The sequence below is a fragment of the Elephas maximus genome, chromosome 10, assembly GCF_024166365.1.
Source record: "Elephas maximus indicus isolate mEleMax1 chromosome 10, mEleMax1 primary haplotype, whole genome shotgun sequence".
NCBI classification, from domain to species: Eukaryota; Metazoa; Chordata; class Mammalia; order Proboscidea; family Elephantidae; genus Elephas; species Elephas maximus.
In genome coordinates, this window is record NC_064828.1 from 34,489,839 (window position 1) to 34,507,345 (window position 17,507).

At 46.4% G+C, this 17,507-nt stretch overlaps 1 protein-coding gene and 1 long non-coding RNA gene across 3 annotated transcripts in view; one reads left to right on the forward strand and one right to left on the reverse strand.

Annotated features, from left to right (window-relative positions):
- LOC126083886 (uncharacterized) overlaps window positions 1-9,687 on the forward strand; it is a 40,299-nt gene extending 30,612 nt beyond the window's left edge. The window contains exons 2-3 of the long non-coding RNA XR_007518888.1: window positions 9,432-9,503; window positions 9,600-9,687. This is a non-coding gene — a long non-coding RNA (uncharacterized LOC126083886). The remainder of the gene's footprint in view (window positions 1-9,431; window positions 9,504-9,599) is intronic.
- SLC7A8 (solute carrier family 7 member 8) overlaps window positions 1-17,507 on the reverse strand; it is a 62,692-nt gene that overhangs the window by 5,606 nt on the left and 39,579 nt on the right. For both annotated transcript variants that reach the window (XM_049897963.1, XM_049897962.1), the window contains 5 exons: window positions 9,563-9,688; window positions 6,996-7,149; window positions 6,272-6,395; window positions 4,404-4,507; window positions 736-832 (listed from right to left, as the gene is read on the reverse strand). In XM_049897963.1, the coding sequence (XP_049753920.1) occupies window positions 736-832; window positions 4,404-4,507; window positions 6,272-6,395; window positions 6,996-7,149; window positions 9,563-9,688 (605 nt within the window). The remainder of the gene's footprint in view (window positions 1-735; window positions 833-4,403; window positions 4,508-6,271; window positions 6,396-6,995; window positions 7,150-9,562; window positions 9,689-17,507) is intronic.

Below are 17,507 nucleotides of genomic sequence, written 5' to 3' on the forward strand. Positions count from 1 at the left end.
CTCATTTCAATTCCATTTTTCCCCCATCCCATGTTTCCTTTTTTCCATTCTCACTTTACCAGTCTTCCTTTTTTAAACAATTTTTTCTATTTGGTGGACACTTAATACTCTGAATTTGTTTCCAGGATGTTGTCTGAGAAGCTGGCAGGGCCTCCTGGGGCAAGAAGACTGAGGGCGAAGGGTGGGGGGTGCTCAGAGACCAGCTAGGTGTGGAGGAGAGCAAGGGGAAGAGAAGTTTCTTTGTGCGTTTGCAGAGACTTGAGGCAGTCATTTCAGTCTGACCCAGCAGGACAGGAGGAATGGAAATGAGCTGGCCTGAGAGCCGTGTTTTCAGGACTCAGAGTCTTTTCTTGATAAAAAACCAGTTGTCAATTCTGACTCATGGCAGCCCCATGTGTGTCAGAGTAGAAATATGCACCACAGGCGTTTCAATGGGCAAATTTTCAGAAGTAGATCAGCAGGCCTTTCTTCTGAGGTGCCTCTGGGTAGACTCGAATCTCCAACCTTTTGGTTAGCTGCCAAGCATGTTAACCATTTGCAGCACCCAGGGATTCCTGACATTAGTGAAGCCCACGTACATCATTTGCTGGATTATTTAAGACCCAGTGAAATCTAGTGGCAGATGAGGAGAGTGATGGGCATGTCTGGAAAGTGTGAGCTCTCAGCTCAGAGCAGGTACAAAGAGAGGGAGGGAGGGAGAGTGTAGGTAGGGCTGGCAGCAGGAGGGGCCCTTACTGTGAAGAGCAGGGCTGGGATTGGGGTGCAGCGCTTCACGTGGATCATGGCCAGCACGATGGGCAGGTGGCCCTCCCTGGCTCCAGCAAAGAACAGCCTGGCAGAGAGAAAGGCAGGTCAGCCTGGGAGAGCCCACGGACCACACACAGGGACTCCCTCCTGAGCCTGGGCTCCCTCATTCATGCCCACCTTCTGCCCCAAATAGGAGCTATATCCAGCCCCAACCAGGTACCCCTCTTGGCATGCACACCTCCCAGCCCACTAGTCACAGGGCCCACGTTCACAAATGCAGGTGCAGGCAAACCCAAGGCAGCCAGTGGACTGGTGGAGGGATCCCAGGTGTGTGGAGACCCTGAGCATGGTCTCATCGGGTCTTGCTTGCTGAGGATTCTACTGTTGCTCCGTAGGTGGCTCAGGAGGCCTAGAAGGTGCTGCTGGGGCAGCTTTCCTCCTTTGCCTAAGGCCTTAATCCCTTTAAAAATGTGCCTTCCTCACCCCTCAAGGGAGACAGGTTCTCTGATACACCGGGATTGTGTGTACCATATATTGAAAGCCTTAAAAACACTCACATCCTAACCAGAAGTGGTTACCTCTATGGGGATGTGGAGTTGAATAGAGAGGGACTTGAGGGGACTTAGGGGATATGAGGGAATTTCTGTGTCTTGTTTTGGATTATGGTTACGTGGCTGTCCACAAGTATCAAAACTCATCAAACTAAACACTTAAGATTTGTGTATTTTATTGTTTGTAAATTATACCTAAGAATTGATATCCTTTGAGCTACTTATTCTACCCCCAAGAAGCCATCCTCAAGAAATGAATAGAGCTGGTCAAAGATGTGCATACAAAGATACTCTGACGATAATAATAAAAAAGAAAAATTGTAAACAACCTAAATGCCTAAAAGTAGGGGCTTCATTAAATAAATTAGGGTAGATCTGTATTTTATAGCCATAATAATGTTTTTGAAAAACATGTGATTACCTGAAAACATGCCCACAATATAGCATCAGATGAGAAGAGCAGGATAGAAAACAGTAATGATTCCATACAATATGATCCAATTAGTTTTTAAATTATTTGTGGGCATGTAGAAAAATACAGTAACCTACCAACCGATTATCTCTGGGTGGTGGGATTAGGAATAATCTCAATTTTCTTCCTTATACTTTATAGGGAAACCCTGGTGGCACAGTGGTTAAGAGCTATGGCTGCTACCAAAAGGCTGGCAGTTTGAATCCACCAGGCGCTCCTTGGAAACTCTACGGGGCAGTTCTACTCTGTCCTACAGGGTCGCTATGAGTCAGAATTGACTCTACCGCAATGGGATACTTTATAGTAAAACTTCAAAATGCTAAAATACACAGGAAATTTATAATCAAAATAAAAATGGTTTTCCAAACCTTTTTTAAAATTAATTTTTTTTATTTTGAGTTCATTGTAGATTGATATGCAGTTGTAAGAAATAATACGGAGAGATTCTGTCTCCCCTTTATAGGTTTCCCCCAATGGTATCATCTTGTAAAACTATAATACAAGATCACAACACCAAGATACTGCTGTCTAAAAGTGACTTCTCAAAAGCGAAATTCTGACATAAAAAGCAGCCCTTCTTCCCCTTGCCTCTCCCAAGAGAAAAGAGGATACTATAAGCTGTGACGGTCATTTACATATTAGTTACAAATTAGACCACTTTTTTTCCTAGGATTTTGTGGGGGAAGAAGCACCTAAGGAGCGAGAGGCAGGGGTTGATGTGATGGGGCCGAAAGACACAGAATCAGCACGCTGGGGTTCTGAAGACAATCATCACTTACTTTGTAATCTGTGTATGTGGGAGAGCAGAGCTAGCAGCTGCAGCTCGTCAGAAGTGTAGAAGCTGACTAGCCCCAAGCACCCACATGCATTTGCCATCAACTACCCTTGGCCAGTGCCACTAGCCTCCTGCAGGCATGCAGCATCCCCGGCCCTGCCCCATGCTACTGGCCCTCTACAGTGCAGCCTCATGTGCCAGACTGAGGACCAGTCTCATGCACATAGCCACGGTCCACATTCCTATTCCTCCCCACGTGCAGCCTGGACCAAGCGTAACTGTTTGGTCCAAGTGTCAAGTTCACAAGAGAGTCTTTGCCCAGCTAGCAGACAACAGAGGAGACAAGGACATTAAGCATAACACACACCCACACACACTCCTGCTTCTCAGGAAGGATCATCCTCCCCATACCCCAAAACACAAAAGAGTGAGAATGAGAAAGAGAGAAGGAGGGAGGAAGAAACTGGAAAAATGATCAGAGGGGGCCTGGGTGGGTGAGGTCGTGCCTCTGAAGCAGAGGCAGGGCACACCATGCGCCGCCGCCTCCTGCATGCACACACGACTATACACATCATGCACAAAGACCGCTGCTCGGTCTGCCTGAGGGACAAACCCCACTCTAGAGTGACTGCAGCCAGTCACTCTCCTCCAACAGATCCCAGAGAACCTCCTGGGTCACTGTCTTCCACCGTTCGCCCACGGCTGGGGCCTCCAGGCGGCCACTGCTCCTGTGTAACATGCACACGAGGTTGCTGTGGGTGAGCATCGTAGGGTCCTGGGGTGCAGGTGACACCTGCACTACCTCTTTCCTGTCCTGGGCCCTAAAAATATGGCACTCCCCTGTCACTTCACTGGGACTCTTCCCTGATGTGACAGGTGCCTCTGGAAGCAGCTGAGCTTGGGGACTCACTGCTTTCCCCATCTCTTTTGGGTGGGACTGTCCTCTGGGGACAGGGGAATCTCCCAGAGCCTTGGGAAGACCCTTTGGGACTACACAGTGGAAATCATCTGGCACCTGCTGGCCTTAATAGCTCATTCTGGCCTTGTCTCACATTTATTCAGCTCAAGATACAAGAGACAGCAAGAGGGGACACCAAGAAGGGGCCAGATTCCTGGATGAGTGGAGGCAGGAACTGGGGACTTCTGGGCCCACCTGTGCTTCTGGCTTCCCACAGTGTTTTGGGGGGTAGCTGTAGCTGAAAGGTGGGTTCTTTCTTTGGACAAATGCTCTCTTTTTGCTCTTCCCCATGTCCCTTGCTTCATGTGCTCTACCTGAGTCTCATATAGGCCATGCAAAGGCTGCCCATAGCCACCTGTCTGGTGAGCAGGGAGGAGCCCTGCATCCTCCAGGGCACACAGAGATGATCCAATCCACTTTCAGTCCAGTTCCATAACTTTCCCAACCCTGGGAGACCAGACCCAGAGGCCCCAGGCACAGATCTCCCTCCTGGTCCCTCTCAGAATGGGGTTCCTTTCTAGCCAGCAGCAGCCTGCTTCCAGCAGAGTGGAAAAGGGGTCTCTAGGACTGCAGCCAAGGCGCTGTCCTGCCCCCAGCCACAGCCCCCTGACCCAGGACTGCACTAGGCTGGGGCTTTCGAGTCCTCTGCTCTGTTTGCAATGTGAGGCGCTGAGGGCCTGCATATCACGCACATCCTAAGTAACCACACGAGCAGCACACAGCCCTCTGCATCCACACTGACGTTGCACACCCCTGCGTGAGCACACACCCCTCTGCAAGGTCACCATCCAAGTGCCTGCACAGACCCCTGCTGACAGAGACAGCCCCCCCACATATAGACAGAGCAAAGTGCACAGCAGAGTGGCCCCCTGGTTGGGGAGGGGCCCAGGCAGGACTCACCGGGAGGAGGTGAAGAGAGACCCATTGACGCCTCCAAATGTGGACAGGGCAACAGAAATGGGCATGATCCAGGCCATGACACCCAGGAGCTTCTCTCCAAAAGTCTGGGATAGAAAGCAAGGGGAGAAAGGGAGAGGAGAGGTTACAACTCAGGCAGGGTGCACACCCCAGAAACAATGACTGGCATACCAGCTGTTCTCCCCTCACCCCTCAGCATGGACTTCACTGCTGGGAATACTTCTCTCCCATCTCCACCCTTGCTGATTCTCTCTGGCTAAGTTCCTCAAGAAGAGGGACATCTACCGTACCTTGCTCCCTTGGGTACCACTGCTTTCAACTGTGATAACTACACTGTGGGGGTTCAATAAAGTTTTGGGAGAATTAATTGCAAGAGACAGTTTATGGCGGTAATGATAAACACTTATTACCTGTCTGTGGATGAGGAAACTGAGGCACTAAGTGATTAAGTGGCATGGGTAAAATCACACATCCGGCAAGTGGAGGGGCCAGGACTGGAACCCAGGTGATGTGAGTCCAGGCCTCATGTACGTCATACGATTCCTCCAGCACAGTGAGGGCACAGGCTTGTTGTGAGGCAGGCAGATCTGGGTTCAATTCCTAGCCCTCCATTTACGAGTGTGAGACCTTGAGCAAGGGTCATGCTTTTTGAGTCTCAATTTTCCCATTTGTAAAATAGGGGTGAATTCTAATTCATAGGGTGGTTGTGAGGGTTCTAAGAGATGATTTTGGGGGAAAGGTATAAGAACAAGCCACTATTTAGGCTGAGAAAGAAAAGGTTGTAAAGTTATAGACTAGTGTTCTCATATTGAAGGAATATAAAATGTAGGGTGACTAGCCTTTTTTATCTATTCAGAGCCAGGTATACACTTGGTTTATATATAGCACATTATGGGGAAAGGAAACAGTAATGTGGATGGGGGAAGGGGTTGTTTACAAGAACTGTCCTGCTGGGGTAGGCTGCTGGTCATGGGAACAGGCTGCATGGGAAACTGGAGAACCTCTTGCTCTAGAGTTTTCAGAAACAAGACCAATGACAACACAGTTTGGCAGGATGGGGTCAAGCCCAGCCTAAAGCCAGGTGAGGTTACAACATGGTTCCCAGTCTTTCCCAGATATTAAGGATCTCAACCCCTTGGACTTGCATGATCTTTTTCCCCCAAATGCACAATGAACATAATTTAAAATTTTTCCCTTCACCTACTTTCCCATGATGAGGGAAGGAGTCAAACTGCACACTTCCTGGAGGAGGAAACAAAGGCAAAGAGGAAAGGCATGTCTTCTGAAAGATAGTTTTTGAGGAGGAGCCTGTCTCCTTTATACCATCATTAGATTTTAAGGGACTGGCAAACTTTTTCTGGAGGCCCTGGGTGGTGTAAAGGTTAACACACATGAATACTAACCAAAAGGTCAGAGGTTTGAGTTCCCCCAGAGGTTCCCCAGAAGAAAGACCTAGTGATCTACTTCTGAAAAACCAGCCATTGAAAACCCTATGGAGCGTGATCCTACTCTGACATACATGGGGTTGCCATGAGTCAGAATCAACTTGATGGCAACTGGTTTAAACTTTTTCTGTAAAGGGTCCAATAGTAAACATTTTCGGCTTCGTGGGCCATACAGTTTCTGTCCCAACTACTCAGTTCTGCTGTTGTAGATGTTCTAGGTACAACCTAGCTGTCACATTGCTCTTGGGCACTTAAAGATGCCCCAGTGAGAACAGTATGTGGTTTCTACCCTGGAAATTAGAATGACTTCCAATGTCACAAGGCCATGTAGCAAGGAAGAGTGAGTGAGCAAGCAAGTCTGGATCAACATTCATGGTCTGAGAGACTGGGATTTTGATTTCTTACCACGGCGACTGCATTTGATGCCAGCAGCTCCTGGGGTGACATTGCAGTAACATAAGCAATATTGGCAAAGACATACACAAATGTGACCAGTGGGATGGAGATGTAGATGGCTCTGGGAAGGTTCCTGTAGAGGAAGAGGAGATGAGGGGGGGAAGGCTTGGCACCCAGAGACCACCTGCCTCACTGTGGGGGTCTTGGGAGTGCCTCCTGCCTTTCCTGAGGCTTTGGTGGTACTCCCTCTCCCTGTGAAGTGTATTTTGTCTCAAAACAGGCAGGATAATCTGAAGGAATGAAACCATTTAGGCTGGAAATATGCCTCACACCTGCTGATCTCTTCTTTGACCTGAATCTCCACAATCTACCCCTGCCCCCTGCCTCAAGGCACAAAGATCTGCCTGTCTGGAGACAAGTGACCAAGATGCCTGGAAGCCTCTTGGGGTATGTTTTATTCCCTAAGGCAGTGGAGTTATCTCAGTACAGTTTTCAGCATTTAACCTGCTCTGGGACAGTTAGCAGATCATTTTTCTCCTGGCAGAGTAGATGGCAAATGGTAGTTCCTTGGAAATGAGCTATTCCTTTAGAGCAGATCAGACCATGGTCAGAACAAAGGAGTGGGCTGGGGGGAAAAGTGGGCAGTGGGCATCTATCTGGCTCCCTCTTTCCAGTAGGAGCTGCTGTGTCCTTCAAGGGAAAGGGGAAGAGCTGGGCTATTATTTCAACTCACTTGTAGGGATCAACAAGTTCCTCAGTCACGTAATTAAGAAAATTCCAGCCTCCATAGGCAAAGGAGCCCTGAAGAAAAGCCAGTGCTACGAGGCCAATGTCAGGCTCTTGGAAATTCTCAAACGCATTCTTTGGCTCCAGCCAGAAGTATTCTCCTGTGGACACAAAGGGCAGGGGGCTGTTCAGAGACAAGTCAGAGGCCCTGGCAGCCCCTGGTCTGCCTGGTCGCATCTCTTGCCCCTTCCTGCAGCAATGACACCAGCTCTTTGTCTTCTCTCCAGTGAACTCAGTGTATTGGAGAAGTGGGGTTAAACAGATCAGGGAAATACAGATCCAGAGCCTACCAGAACATGGTAACCATGAGTCCAAATGTGGATTTAGGGTCAAAGCACAATTCTGAGTATTCCTGTTTTTTATTGTACTTTATATGAAGGTTTACAGAATAAACTAGCTTCTCGTTAAACAGTACAAATATTGTTTTGTGACATTGGTTACCAACTCCACGACATGTCAACACTCTCCCTTCTCGACCTTGGGTTCACTATTACCAGCTTTCCTGTCCCTTCCTGCCTTCTAGTCCTTGCCCCTGGGCTGGTGTGCCCCTTTAGTCTCATTTTGTTTTATGGGCTTGTCTAGTCTTTGGCTGAAGAGTGAACCTCAGGAGTGACTTCATTACTGAGCTGAAAGTGTGTACGAGGGCCATACTCTCAGGGTTTCTCCAGTCTCTGTCAGGTCAGCAAGTCTGGTCTTTCTTTTTGAGTTATAATTTTGTTCTACATTTTTCTCCAGCTCTGTCTGGGACCCTCTAGTGTCATCCCTGTCTGCACAGTCGGTGGTGGTAGCTGGGCACCATCTAGTGATGCTGGACTCAGTCTGGTGGTGGCTACGGTAGTTGTAGTTCATTAGTCCTTTGGACTAATCCTTCCCTTGTGTCTTTGGTTTTCTTCATTCTCCCTTACTCCCGACAGGGTGAGACCAGTGGAGTATCTTAGATGGCCACTGACAAGCTTTTAAGACCCCAGACGCTGCTCACCAAAATAGAATGTAGAACATTTTCTTTATGAATGTTCCTTTTTTAAAAGGCAAATTTACTTGGAAGGAAAGGCCAAGGGAAGCCACCAGGCAGGTGAGGGTAAATTGGGAGGCCGACTGCCTAGGGGAATTTGCTTGGCTTTGGAGATGCAGGACTGGAGTCACTGGCAGCCTCCTGACCACTGTCCCTGATATCAAAGTTTGCACATTTTCATGAAGAAAGTGTCAAGAACAGCAAACACTCAAACACAAGCCTCCATAATACTGTATTAGTTAAAGCTTGTATTTCTTTGATGGTATCTTTCCATCTAAGGTATGTGTTCTGTTTCCCTTATCAGGGTATAGATTCCCTGAGCATACAGGACCTTTGGCAAAGAACTCTTTCTTTTTTTATGAATTTATTTTATGCTTGTTGTTTTTATCGAGAATATCTACAGCAGACACACACCGATTCAACAGTTTCTACATGTACGATTCAGTGACACTGATTACATTCTTCTAGCTGTGCTACCTTTCTTATCTCCTTTTCTGAGCTGTTCCTCCCCCATTAACATAAACTCACTGCCTGAATTTCCCATCTAATCTTTCAAGTTATTGTCGTCAATTCTATTGCCCTCCTACCCTTCAGTATAGTATCTGGTACATAGTGGGCCCTCAAGAAAGGTTGCTGGTTGAGGTTGTAATGAGACACAGTGTGACTGACTATGAATTATTTATTTATTTGTCTGTAATCCAGCATTTGGACAAGGAAATAATGGCACAGGATTGGTCAGGAGAAAGATTTGAGACCAGATAAGGAGGGGCTTGCTGTCTTTGAAAGGACAGTACAGTGATTTTCTTAAGTCTAAATTCCTGAAAACAATATAACCTGATAAAGAATTTAACCCAACTGACTTATAATAGTCATGTACCTTATACAGCAGAAACTTAATGAGGTTTCCTGGGGTAAAAAGCCCAGCACCTGCATGGCCTTCAGGGTATGCGGGCGGGTGGGAGGTGTCCCCGTTTGTCATCTGACTTTCTCCTTGAGGTAGTGACGCTGGGCAGAACCTAGTGGTGCCATGGCTCCCATGGAAACCAAACAGACTCAGGCTTGGAAAGGACCAAATCCAGTGGGGAATGTTGGCAGGGGCCCCAGGAATGTCAAGGTCTGTCTTGCAGAGACTGAGTAATTTTCCAGCGTATAAAAATCTGCTCTTCTGTCCCGTTTCAAGATGGGGACCAGATATAATATAAAATGCAGGGATCTTCCTGGGCTCGGGGAAAGAGGGCAGTAGGAATCTGGATTCCTTGCTGTTCTGGAGCCATGGGGTGAGTGTGGGAGGGCTGACCTCAGCAAACTAGGGGGATATTCCCTATTCCTAACCACTCTGGGGAAAATTCTCTCTCCCCCTTTGTCAAGCAGGCAAAGAAAAGAAGTCATTCAAGGTCAGAGGACATCTCAGGGTGTGCACACATCCAGGGACAATGTGAGGAGGTATGTACACACCAGGTGTGGAAAGTGGGGTGGGGCCCTGTCATTCTGATGGCACTCACCTTTGCATACCTGCACCATCCCCATGATGATGATCAGGGCCAGGGCCAGGAGCTTCCCAGCGGTGAAGATGTCTTGAACTCGGGTGGCCCATCGTACACTGGAACAGTTGACCCATGTGAGGAGCACTGAAATGACAGATCCCCACACATCCCCTTCAGGGGTCATAATGAGGCTGCATGACGCTCACGGCACAGAAGCAGAAATGCTCCTCGCTCCTGATGATGGGATTATAACAGGTGAGCCAAATATCCCACAAGCTTAGCCCCAGTGACCAGAAACTTTGGCTAGGTTAATGGGTTACAAATGGGGATTACATGCTCCAAATTAGAGCTTGGCCTGCCCAGGGCTGGAAGCCAGATGTAGGCATGGGAGTGTGGGCACTGGCTTTGGGTGAAAAAAATCAGCGTCTGATCAGGGCAGGAGTGTGGACTTTGTCTTCAAGCCATTACATGTACAGGCCCTGAGAAGCTGGTGGGATTCTGGATGTCGCTTTCCTGAGCCTGATTTTGAGGCAATGGAAGTCTGGGTGAATCTTTTTTTTTTTTTTTTTTAAAGTTAGATCTACTAAGGTATAATTTACATACCGAAAAATTCACCTTTTTAACTGCACACTTGGATGAGATTTGACAAGTGTATTTAGTCTTTTAATTACTACCACACTCAATATATAGAACATTTCCAACATTCCAAAAAGTTCCTTTGTGCTTTGTACTCCTTTGTGCCTTTTGTGTCTGGCTTCTTTCACTTAACAATTCTTTTGAGATTCACCCATGTTGTTGCATATGTCAGTAGTTTGGTCCTTTTTTTAGAATTTTTTTTTTTAGTATTCTATTATATGAACTATCAGTTTGTTTTTTCATTCACCAGTTGATGGACATTTGGGTTTGCTTCCAATTTTTGGCTATTATGAGCAACACTGCTATAAACACATGGTATCTCTGAGTGGATCACAGGGCTCTTTGGATGGGGTTTTCATTTCTCTTGAGTAAATAACTAGAAGTGGGATTCTGGGTCATATAATAATATATATGTTTAACTTTATAAGAAACTGCCAGACTCTTTTTCAAAGTGGCTGTAGCATTTTGCATTCCCACCAGGGATGCATGATGGCTGCTCCTTCTTCTTTACCAGCATTTGATATTGTCAATTCTTAAATTTTTTGATATCCTAATAGCTATGTAGTGGTATTTCACAATGGTTTTAATTTGCATTTCCCTAATGACTAATGGGAGCACAGTAGTTAAGAGCTCAGCTGCTAATCAAAAGATTGGCAATTCGAATTCACCAGCTGCTCCTTGGAAACCCTATGGGGCAGTTCTACTCTGTCCTATAGGATTGCTATGAGTAGGAATTGACTTGATGGCAATGGGAATGACTAATGATGTTGAGCATCTTTTTATGTGCTTATTTGCCATCTATCCATACATCTTCTTTGATGGTACAGGGGAGCTTTTAACTTTGCCTCTTTACCTATATAGCGTGATAGATTGCTTTTATATGGCCTTTCTCACCGTGGTCTTCTAGCTCCTACCAAATGACTGGGTGAGACTATGCAAATGAGGTGCTTGTGGCCCACCAAGGGGATTAGATAGCTTGTTAATAATGCAAATAAGGTGCACTGTTCCCTTTCCAGGGTGGGACCATGCAAATAAGATGTATGGAACCCTAACAAGAGGATTGGTCAGTTTTGCTATCCCACTAGGCTTAAGCCATTCCACAGGCAGATAGGGGGACCTGACTACCACCAGAAAAAGATATGGGAGCAGAGGATGTCCTTTGGACCCACGGTCCCCGTGCTGAGAAGCTCCTTCACCCAGGAGACAGAGAGAGAGAGCTGTAACACTGGAGACAGTAGCAGAGAAATGGCAGCACCAGAGCCAGGAGACTGGCAGGAGACAGTGCAGTGGGCTTCTTGGCCAACTGAGCAAATCAGTTACAGCGGGTGTGCTGACCCACAGAACAAGAGAGCTGAGCACCTTCAGGCTGAGGTTTACTGGTAGCGTGGGATGCCTCTGGGCACTTATTAGCAGAGCTAAAAAAAACTTTTTAACACTTGCCTGAGCAGGGCAGAGGCAAGACAAAGAGGCTGAAAGGCCAAACGGCCAAGGGCCGGAGAGAGGCCTGTCTGTGGGCATGGCTGAGAAGAAGCTGTCCTGATCAAAGTACTGTATCCTGAGTTGTTCCTGTTACTTCTGGGTCATTCCTGATTCCGAGTTATGCCCTGTTACTTCCCTAATAAACCACTTAACTGTAAGAATGGTTCATGAGTTCTGTGAGACGCTGCAGCGAATTAATGGAACCCAAAGATGTGAGGGAGACTACTGAATAGTTGATGTTAGAGATGATAGAGGGGTATAGCAGCTTGGAAAAACTGGACACTTGGGACATCTTTAACCTCCTCATAGGAACCAGCTTTGTGCTGATCCACATAAAAGAAATTATTCATTTACCTAATAGTCAGAGGATCCCCACAGAGATCCCAACAAAGTGGAACCTCAAGGGGCTGGACAAGAGTCAGAGGCTGACTGTTAGGAGGAGGGGTCTCTCAGCTTTACTGCCACATTTCCTAAGCAGCCTCTGGGAGCCTTGTGCTGCCGAAACAGGGCTCTCAATTTCCTGAAGGTATAAAGGACTTGAGAATAAAGGGAAAAAATATAAATCCTCCTGCTTCCTCTTTTCCTGAAACAGTAACCAGAACGCCGTCTAGTCTTCACAGGGTACAAGTCACACACGTAAAAGATGACATTATTTCTGTCTCCTCAAGCCAAACCTGGGCTCTCACTTCGCTTGAAGGGCAGATAAAGTTATATCAATACCTTTTTCAACCTTACTTGATTCTGAGAACGTTTTTGGCAGGGTAGGCCCTGACATTATTATCCATCTGTAACCTTCCTCCCTATGCCATCTCCACCTGGCAAACTGCTTCTCGATTTCAAGATCCAAATCAAATGTCATCTGTTCTGTGAGTTTTTATCATTATATTTATTCCTGACCATGTGCCTGCAAGGTAAGAGGTACCAGCCCTGTTTCATAGAAAAGGAACAAAGGGTCTCCCTCCTCTCTACTCCTAGACCACTTTGTTTATATTTAGTTTTGATATTTTTTTTCTTTTTTGTATGATTATGTTTCTTTCTCTCCTCCCACACCCCTCCCTGGTAGACTAGAAGGGCAAAGTCTGTCTCACATTTGTAATCTCAGGGAGTGTCATTGGTGCCTGCGTATAGTAGGTGCCCAACAAATATTTAATACTTCAGTAAAGAACAAGTCACAATTTATTAAGCCTCCAATTTCATCTCAGTCTACGCATTCCACAATGCACACCAATCTCCCCAACCCCCAGGTGGCTTCACAGAGCCAAGAGAGCAATGTAAAGCTTGACTTCAAGGCAGAAGCTCTTGACTCCTCGTGAAAGAGCTGTTACCCAAGATGGTGTCATCTAAGGAGAATCAAAACATGTTGTCGGAGGACAGATTTAAGTGCCTGAACAGGGAGATCATTTTGTAAATGCTGGAATGTTCCAGATGAACCGAAACATCCTGTTAAATATGCATTTGGTTTATTTTACTCAATTCATTAAGGATTTCAGGATCATGTGCCTGGTGACAAGCCAAAATCACTCTAAACAACTGGGTCTGTGATCTCGGCTTCTCCTCAGGGCCCTGAGGCATGCTGGGTTCAAGAATGGGCTCCTCATACCCAGGAATTCAAACAGACACAGGCAATAAGACTAAAGGATAAAGGAGATTGATTTATGAAGGGCAGGGAGATTAGAAAACAAAAGCCATGTGGCTTGGAGGTAGGTAAGGACTGCAGAATGAAGAACTGGATCCTGGTCTCAGAGCAGAAAATTATCCACCACCAAGAGGAGGGGAAGCGGGGAGGGGAGGTGATAAGAAAGTGCTTGTAGGAAAATAAGGGCACAGTAGGAAACTGGGGGGCGGGGGGGGGGCGGGGGGACTCTCCTTTCCCATACAGGCAAGGGAATATGGCCACCTCTCCGTGGCCCCAAAGCAGAAAACCATCTCCTTTAGAAAACAGGCCTTGTCAAGGTAGACAAAAAAAATCCTTTAAACTGTGAGCTTCACAGTATTCCTGGGGGTGATCACAGACGTTTGAAGGACAGGGACAAATAACTTGCAGTGGATGTCTTCTATCCTGCCTGACCTTATCTCCACAACTTCACAAGAACACAGCTGTTGACTAATATTTAACCTTTCCCCTTTATAAGGATCTTTCAGACATAAAAAGAGAAATTCTGAGAATGAGGTGGGGAAGCAGACTGATTGTGACACCTAATCCCCTTGGAACAATGCCTGCAGGTCTTGCCCTGCAGTTGGGCGATCACAGCATGTGACTAGGGGAAGGAGGGTACTTCCAGTCCCCTGGTACCACAGGACAGCTCCCCTCACCGCAGGCTGGAACCTGAGCCTCATCCAGAGAGGAAAGGTCAGGAAGGGAGGGCAACAGTGGCCCAGTTTGCCAAGTCCCTGCCCTCCTGAAGGATCCTGCCTCTGCCCATCTGCTACCCAGCACCCTTTTCTGTTGCTGACAACTATGTCCCCTCTTCCTTCTCAGCTAGACCGTGAATTTTGTATGCTTGAGATACAGTGACCTCAAGGAAGTTGCAGAGATGTAGTGGCCACTGCAGCTTGCAATGTGAGGGTTTTTTTCCTACCAACAGTTTACCCACCCACTGCCCATCCATCCACACACCCATCCACTTATCGACCCATTCATCCATCCATCTACTCACCCATCCACCCATTCACCCATCAGCACTCTGGTAGGTCATGAGTTGTAAATAAGATACAAGTCTCAGTCCTAAGGAAGTTGCCAGCATAACTGGGGAGACGGGTGAGCCAAGAGATGACACCTAAACAATGTGGTAATGGCAGATATACATGTGAGCAAGCCCAGGGGAATCAGAAATGCTTCCTATAAGAGGAGGTGACCTTGACGACATGGAGAATTTAATAATTTTGGCCCAGTTGGACAAAAAGGAATAAAAAAGCATAAGACTCTTGTTCATGTCCATTTAACCTGGCTGTGGTAGGTGGTTGCTGCTTCTTTAGATCTCACAGAATCCCAGGCTTATCTGCATTTCTTGGGCATTTTCCCTTCTCTTTCTCTTTCCTGGATAAAAAAAGTGAGAAGGCTACCTACCAAGAAGATGAGACTTCAAGAAGACGCTGAAGTCAGGGGTTTGTTACTTAATCTTCTCAATCTGAAAAAACTTAATGTCAAGGTAACGGGAGATATAAAGGACAAAGTAGGCAGGAGGAAGGACACTCTCAGAACTTGGTAATTTAAGTCCCTACTCAGACAGAGCCCAAGGCCTCCCAAATGAGAGAGGTGGGCTCAACGTTTCCTGCCTGTGGGACAGCTGTAGGACAGGCAGAGGATCAGAATCTATACCAGGACGGACCTGAAACTTGCCCACTGTGGAGGAGGTGGGCCAACTCCTGCTCCCTGCAGAGAAGGCTTCCCCAGTCCTGGCCAGCCCTCAGACTTTGATCCCTGGGAGTCACAGAAACCTCTCCTTCACTTCCTCCCCTGACAATGATATCAGATCTCAGGGGGCCTATGATAAGCAGAATAATGGTCCTCCAAAAATGTAAACATTCTACTTCACTTCACATGGCAAAAGGAATTTTGCAGATGTGATTAAATTAAGACTCTTAAAATAGGGAGATTATCTTGGATTACTCTTGTGGGCTCAATGGAATCATAAAGGTCCTTGGAAGAGGGAAGTTAAGAGGTCAGTTAGAAAAGGAGATGAGAATGATGGAAGTAGATATGAGGGAGAGAGAAAGAGAGACTGATTTGAAGACGCTATGTTGCTGGCTTTAAAGATGGAGGAAGGGGTCACAAACCAAGGAATACAGGTGCTGTCTAACAGGAAAAAAAAAAAAGCTTGTTGGCATCAAATCAATTCCAACTCAAAGCAACCCTATAGACAGAGCATAACTGCCCCACAGGGTTTCCAAGGAGTGGCTGGTGGATTTAAACTGCAGATTTTTAAGTTAGCGGCCAAACGCTTAGCCGCTTGCACCACCAGGGCTCCCTGATAGAAAAAAAAAGGCAAGAAAATTCTCCCCTAGAGCCTCCAGAAGGAATGCAGATTTGCTGACCCCTTGATTTTAGGACTTCTCACCTCCAGAGCTGTAAGATAATAAATTTGTGTTGTTTTAAACCACTAAATTTGTGGTCATTTGTTAAGGCAGCCAGAGGAAAGTAACACAGGGCCAAACACCACACGAAAAGCCCAGGAAGCAGGGCACACACACTTAAAGAGGAAAGCTTTTCAAGGGCAACCAGGCTGCACACACCAGGGACTGTGAAAGAGTGTTTGTTCACAGGCCTGGTAGGAAACCAGGTGGAGGAAGAGCTTAAAGATGTGGTGGGGCTCTCTAGAAATGGGCAGTGAAGGTGGAGGTCACCAATGTGCTGACCTTTATGGCAAATTTCTGCACCCCATGACAGCATCCCGACTCTTAGACACACCCAGCATCCTACAGCTAGAGTGTCACCACTTCCTCTTCCTTCCCTTGGTGAATTCAATACCATAGCTAACAGTCTTGTCTTATAATAACTCTAGCTCTGCTCTTCCTCTCTCCTACTTCTTTTAGAGAAATTCAGGGCAAAAGATACAATACCTATCCTTCATCTAATCCTAGGTTCTCCTCCAGTTTCCTCCATATTCCATACAACTTCAGGCTCACATGCACATATAAACACAGGCTCAAGAGTTACAACCAAGAGGTTCACAGACGATTCCTTTGTTCTTTGTCACATAATTTTGTTGGTCTCCTAATTTTACTGATGAAAAGGCTAAAGTCAAAGGGTGCAAATGATGTCAAGGTGAAAAGCCAAGAGAGGAACTCAAGAGTCCTCAGTCTGAGTTCATCCTTCAAGAAGGAGAGTAAAGAAACAGTTACACTATGCAGTATCTCATAGTGGACAACACCTTGGCAGAGCCTGGTCTGTGGTTTTTGTAGGCTGAGTCAGCCCAATGTGACTCAGTAGCAGGTGAGGCACATGAGATTCAGGGATTGTGAATTCTGGAAGGGAAGAATAGAAACATGATTTTTTGGGAACTTTTACCTTAATGATAGAATATAAGTTAAAAGAGGAAATTTAAAATTAATCATTTTGGACCCTGTTGAAACAGAGTATCAGTGAATCATTAGTATAAACAAGCAAATACAGGTTTATTCAGAAAGTTTTAAGGCTAGACTAGGGAGGGGGCTCTGGGGATAGTTTTCAGTCCCTGCAACCATTACAGAGCTAGGACTGTGACCTTATCTTCAGCTCTTCCTATTAACACCTGGTGAGTGAAGGGTCTTGCAGGTTTTTTGTGTCTTTCTCCAGTGGAGAACAAGGAAGCTGAGTTTGGAGTAGCTTGTGGAAGGAGTGAAGTGGGAAGAATGGTGGTGGTGGGGGGGCTAGTGATTTGGAGGGAAGCTCCCTCCAAGGGACTTGGCAGCCTGCTCTTACTCCAAGAATCATGGAAGCTTAGAACTTGAAGGGGTCCCAGTGGCCCTAATGTCCTTTCCAGCTTAGTCACTTGCTCTCAAGGAATCTGAACAAGTCAGTGAACATCTCTGAGGCTCTCTTTCTCTATCTGTAAAATGGAGTTGTGGTCCACTTAAATCCCTTTGTAACCTGTGTGTTGCTGTATAAAATGTTAAGTGGCTATTTTTATTACTCATAGACTGAGAAACTAGAACTTAAAAAGAGGACATGATTTGCTCAGGATCATGCTGACAATCGGAGGCAAAGCAGAGAGGCTGGGGTGGGGGATGGTTTGGAAGGCTTTGCAGAGGCCATATCACACATCAAGCCATATCACACACCATTGTGTTGTTTCTCCCTTGTTGCTTTCTCTTCTACCCGTGACTCTTCTCAATTTCTAATCGGTTTCACATTTTTCTCAGGAAGATG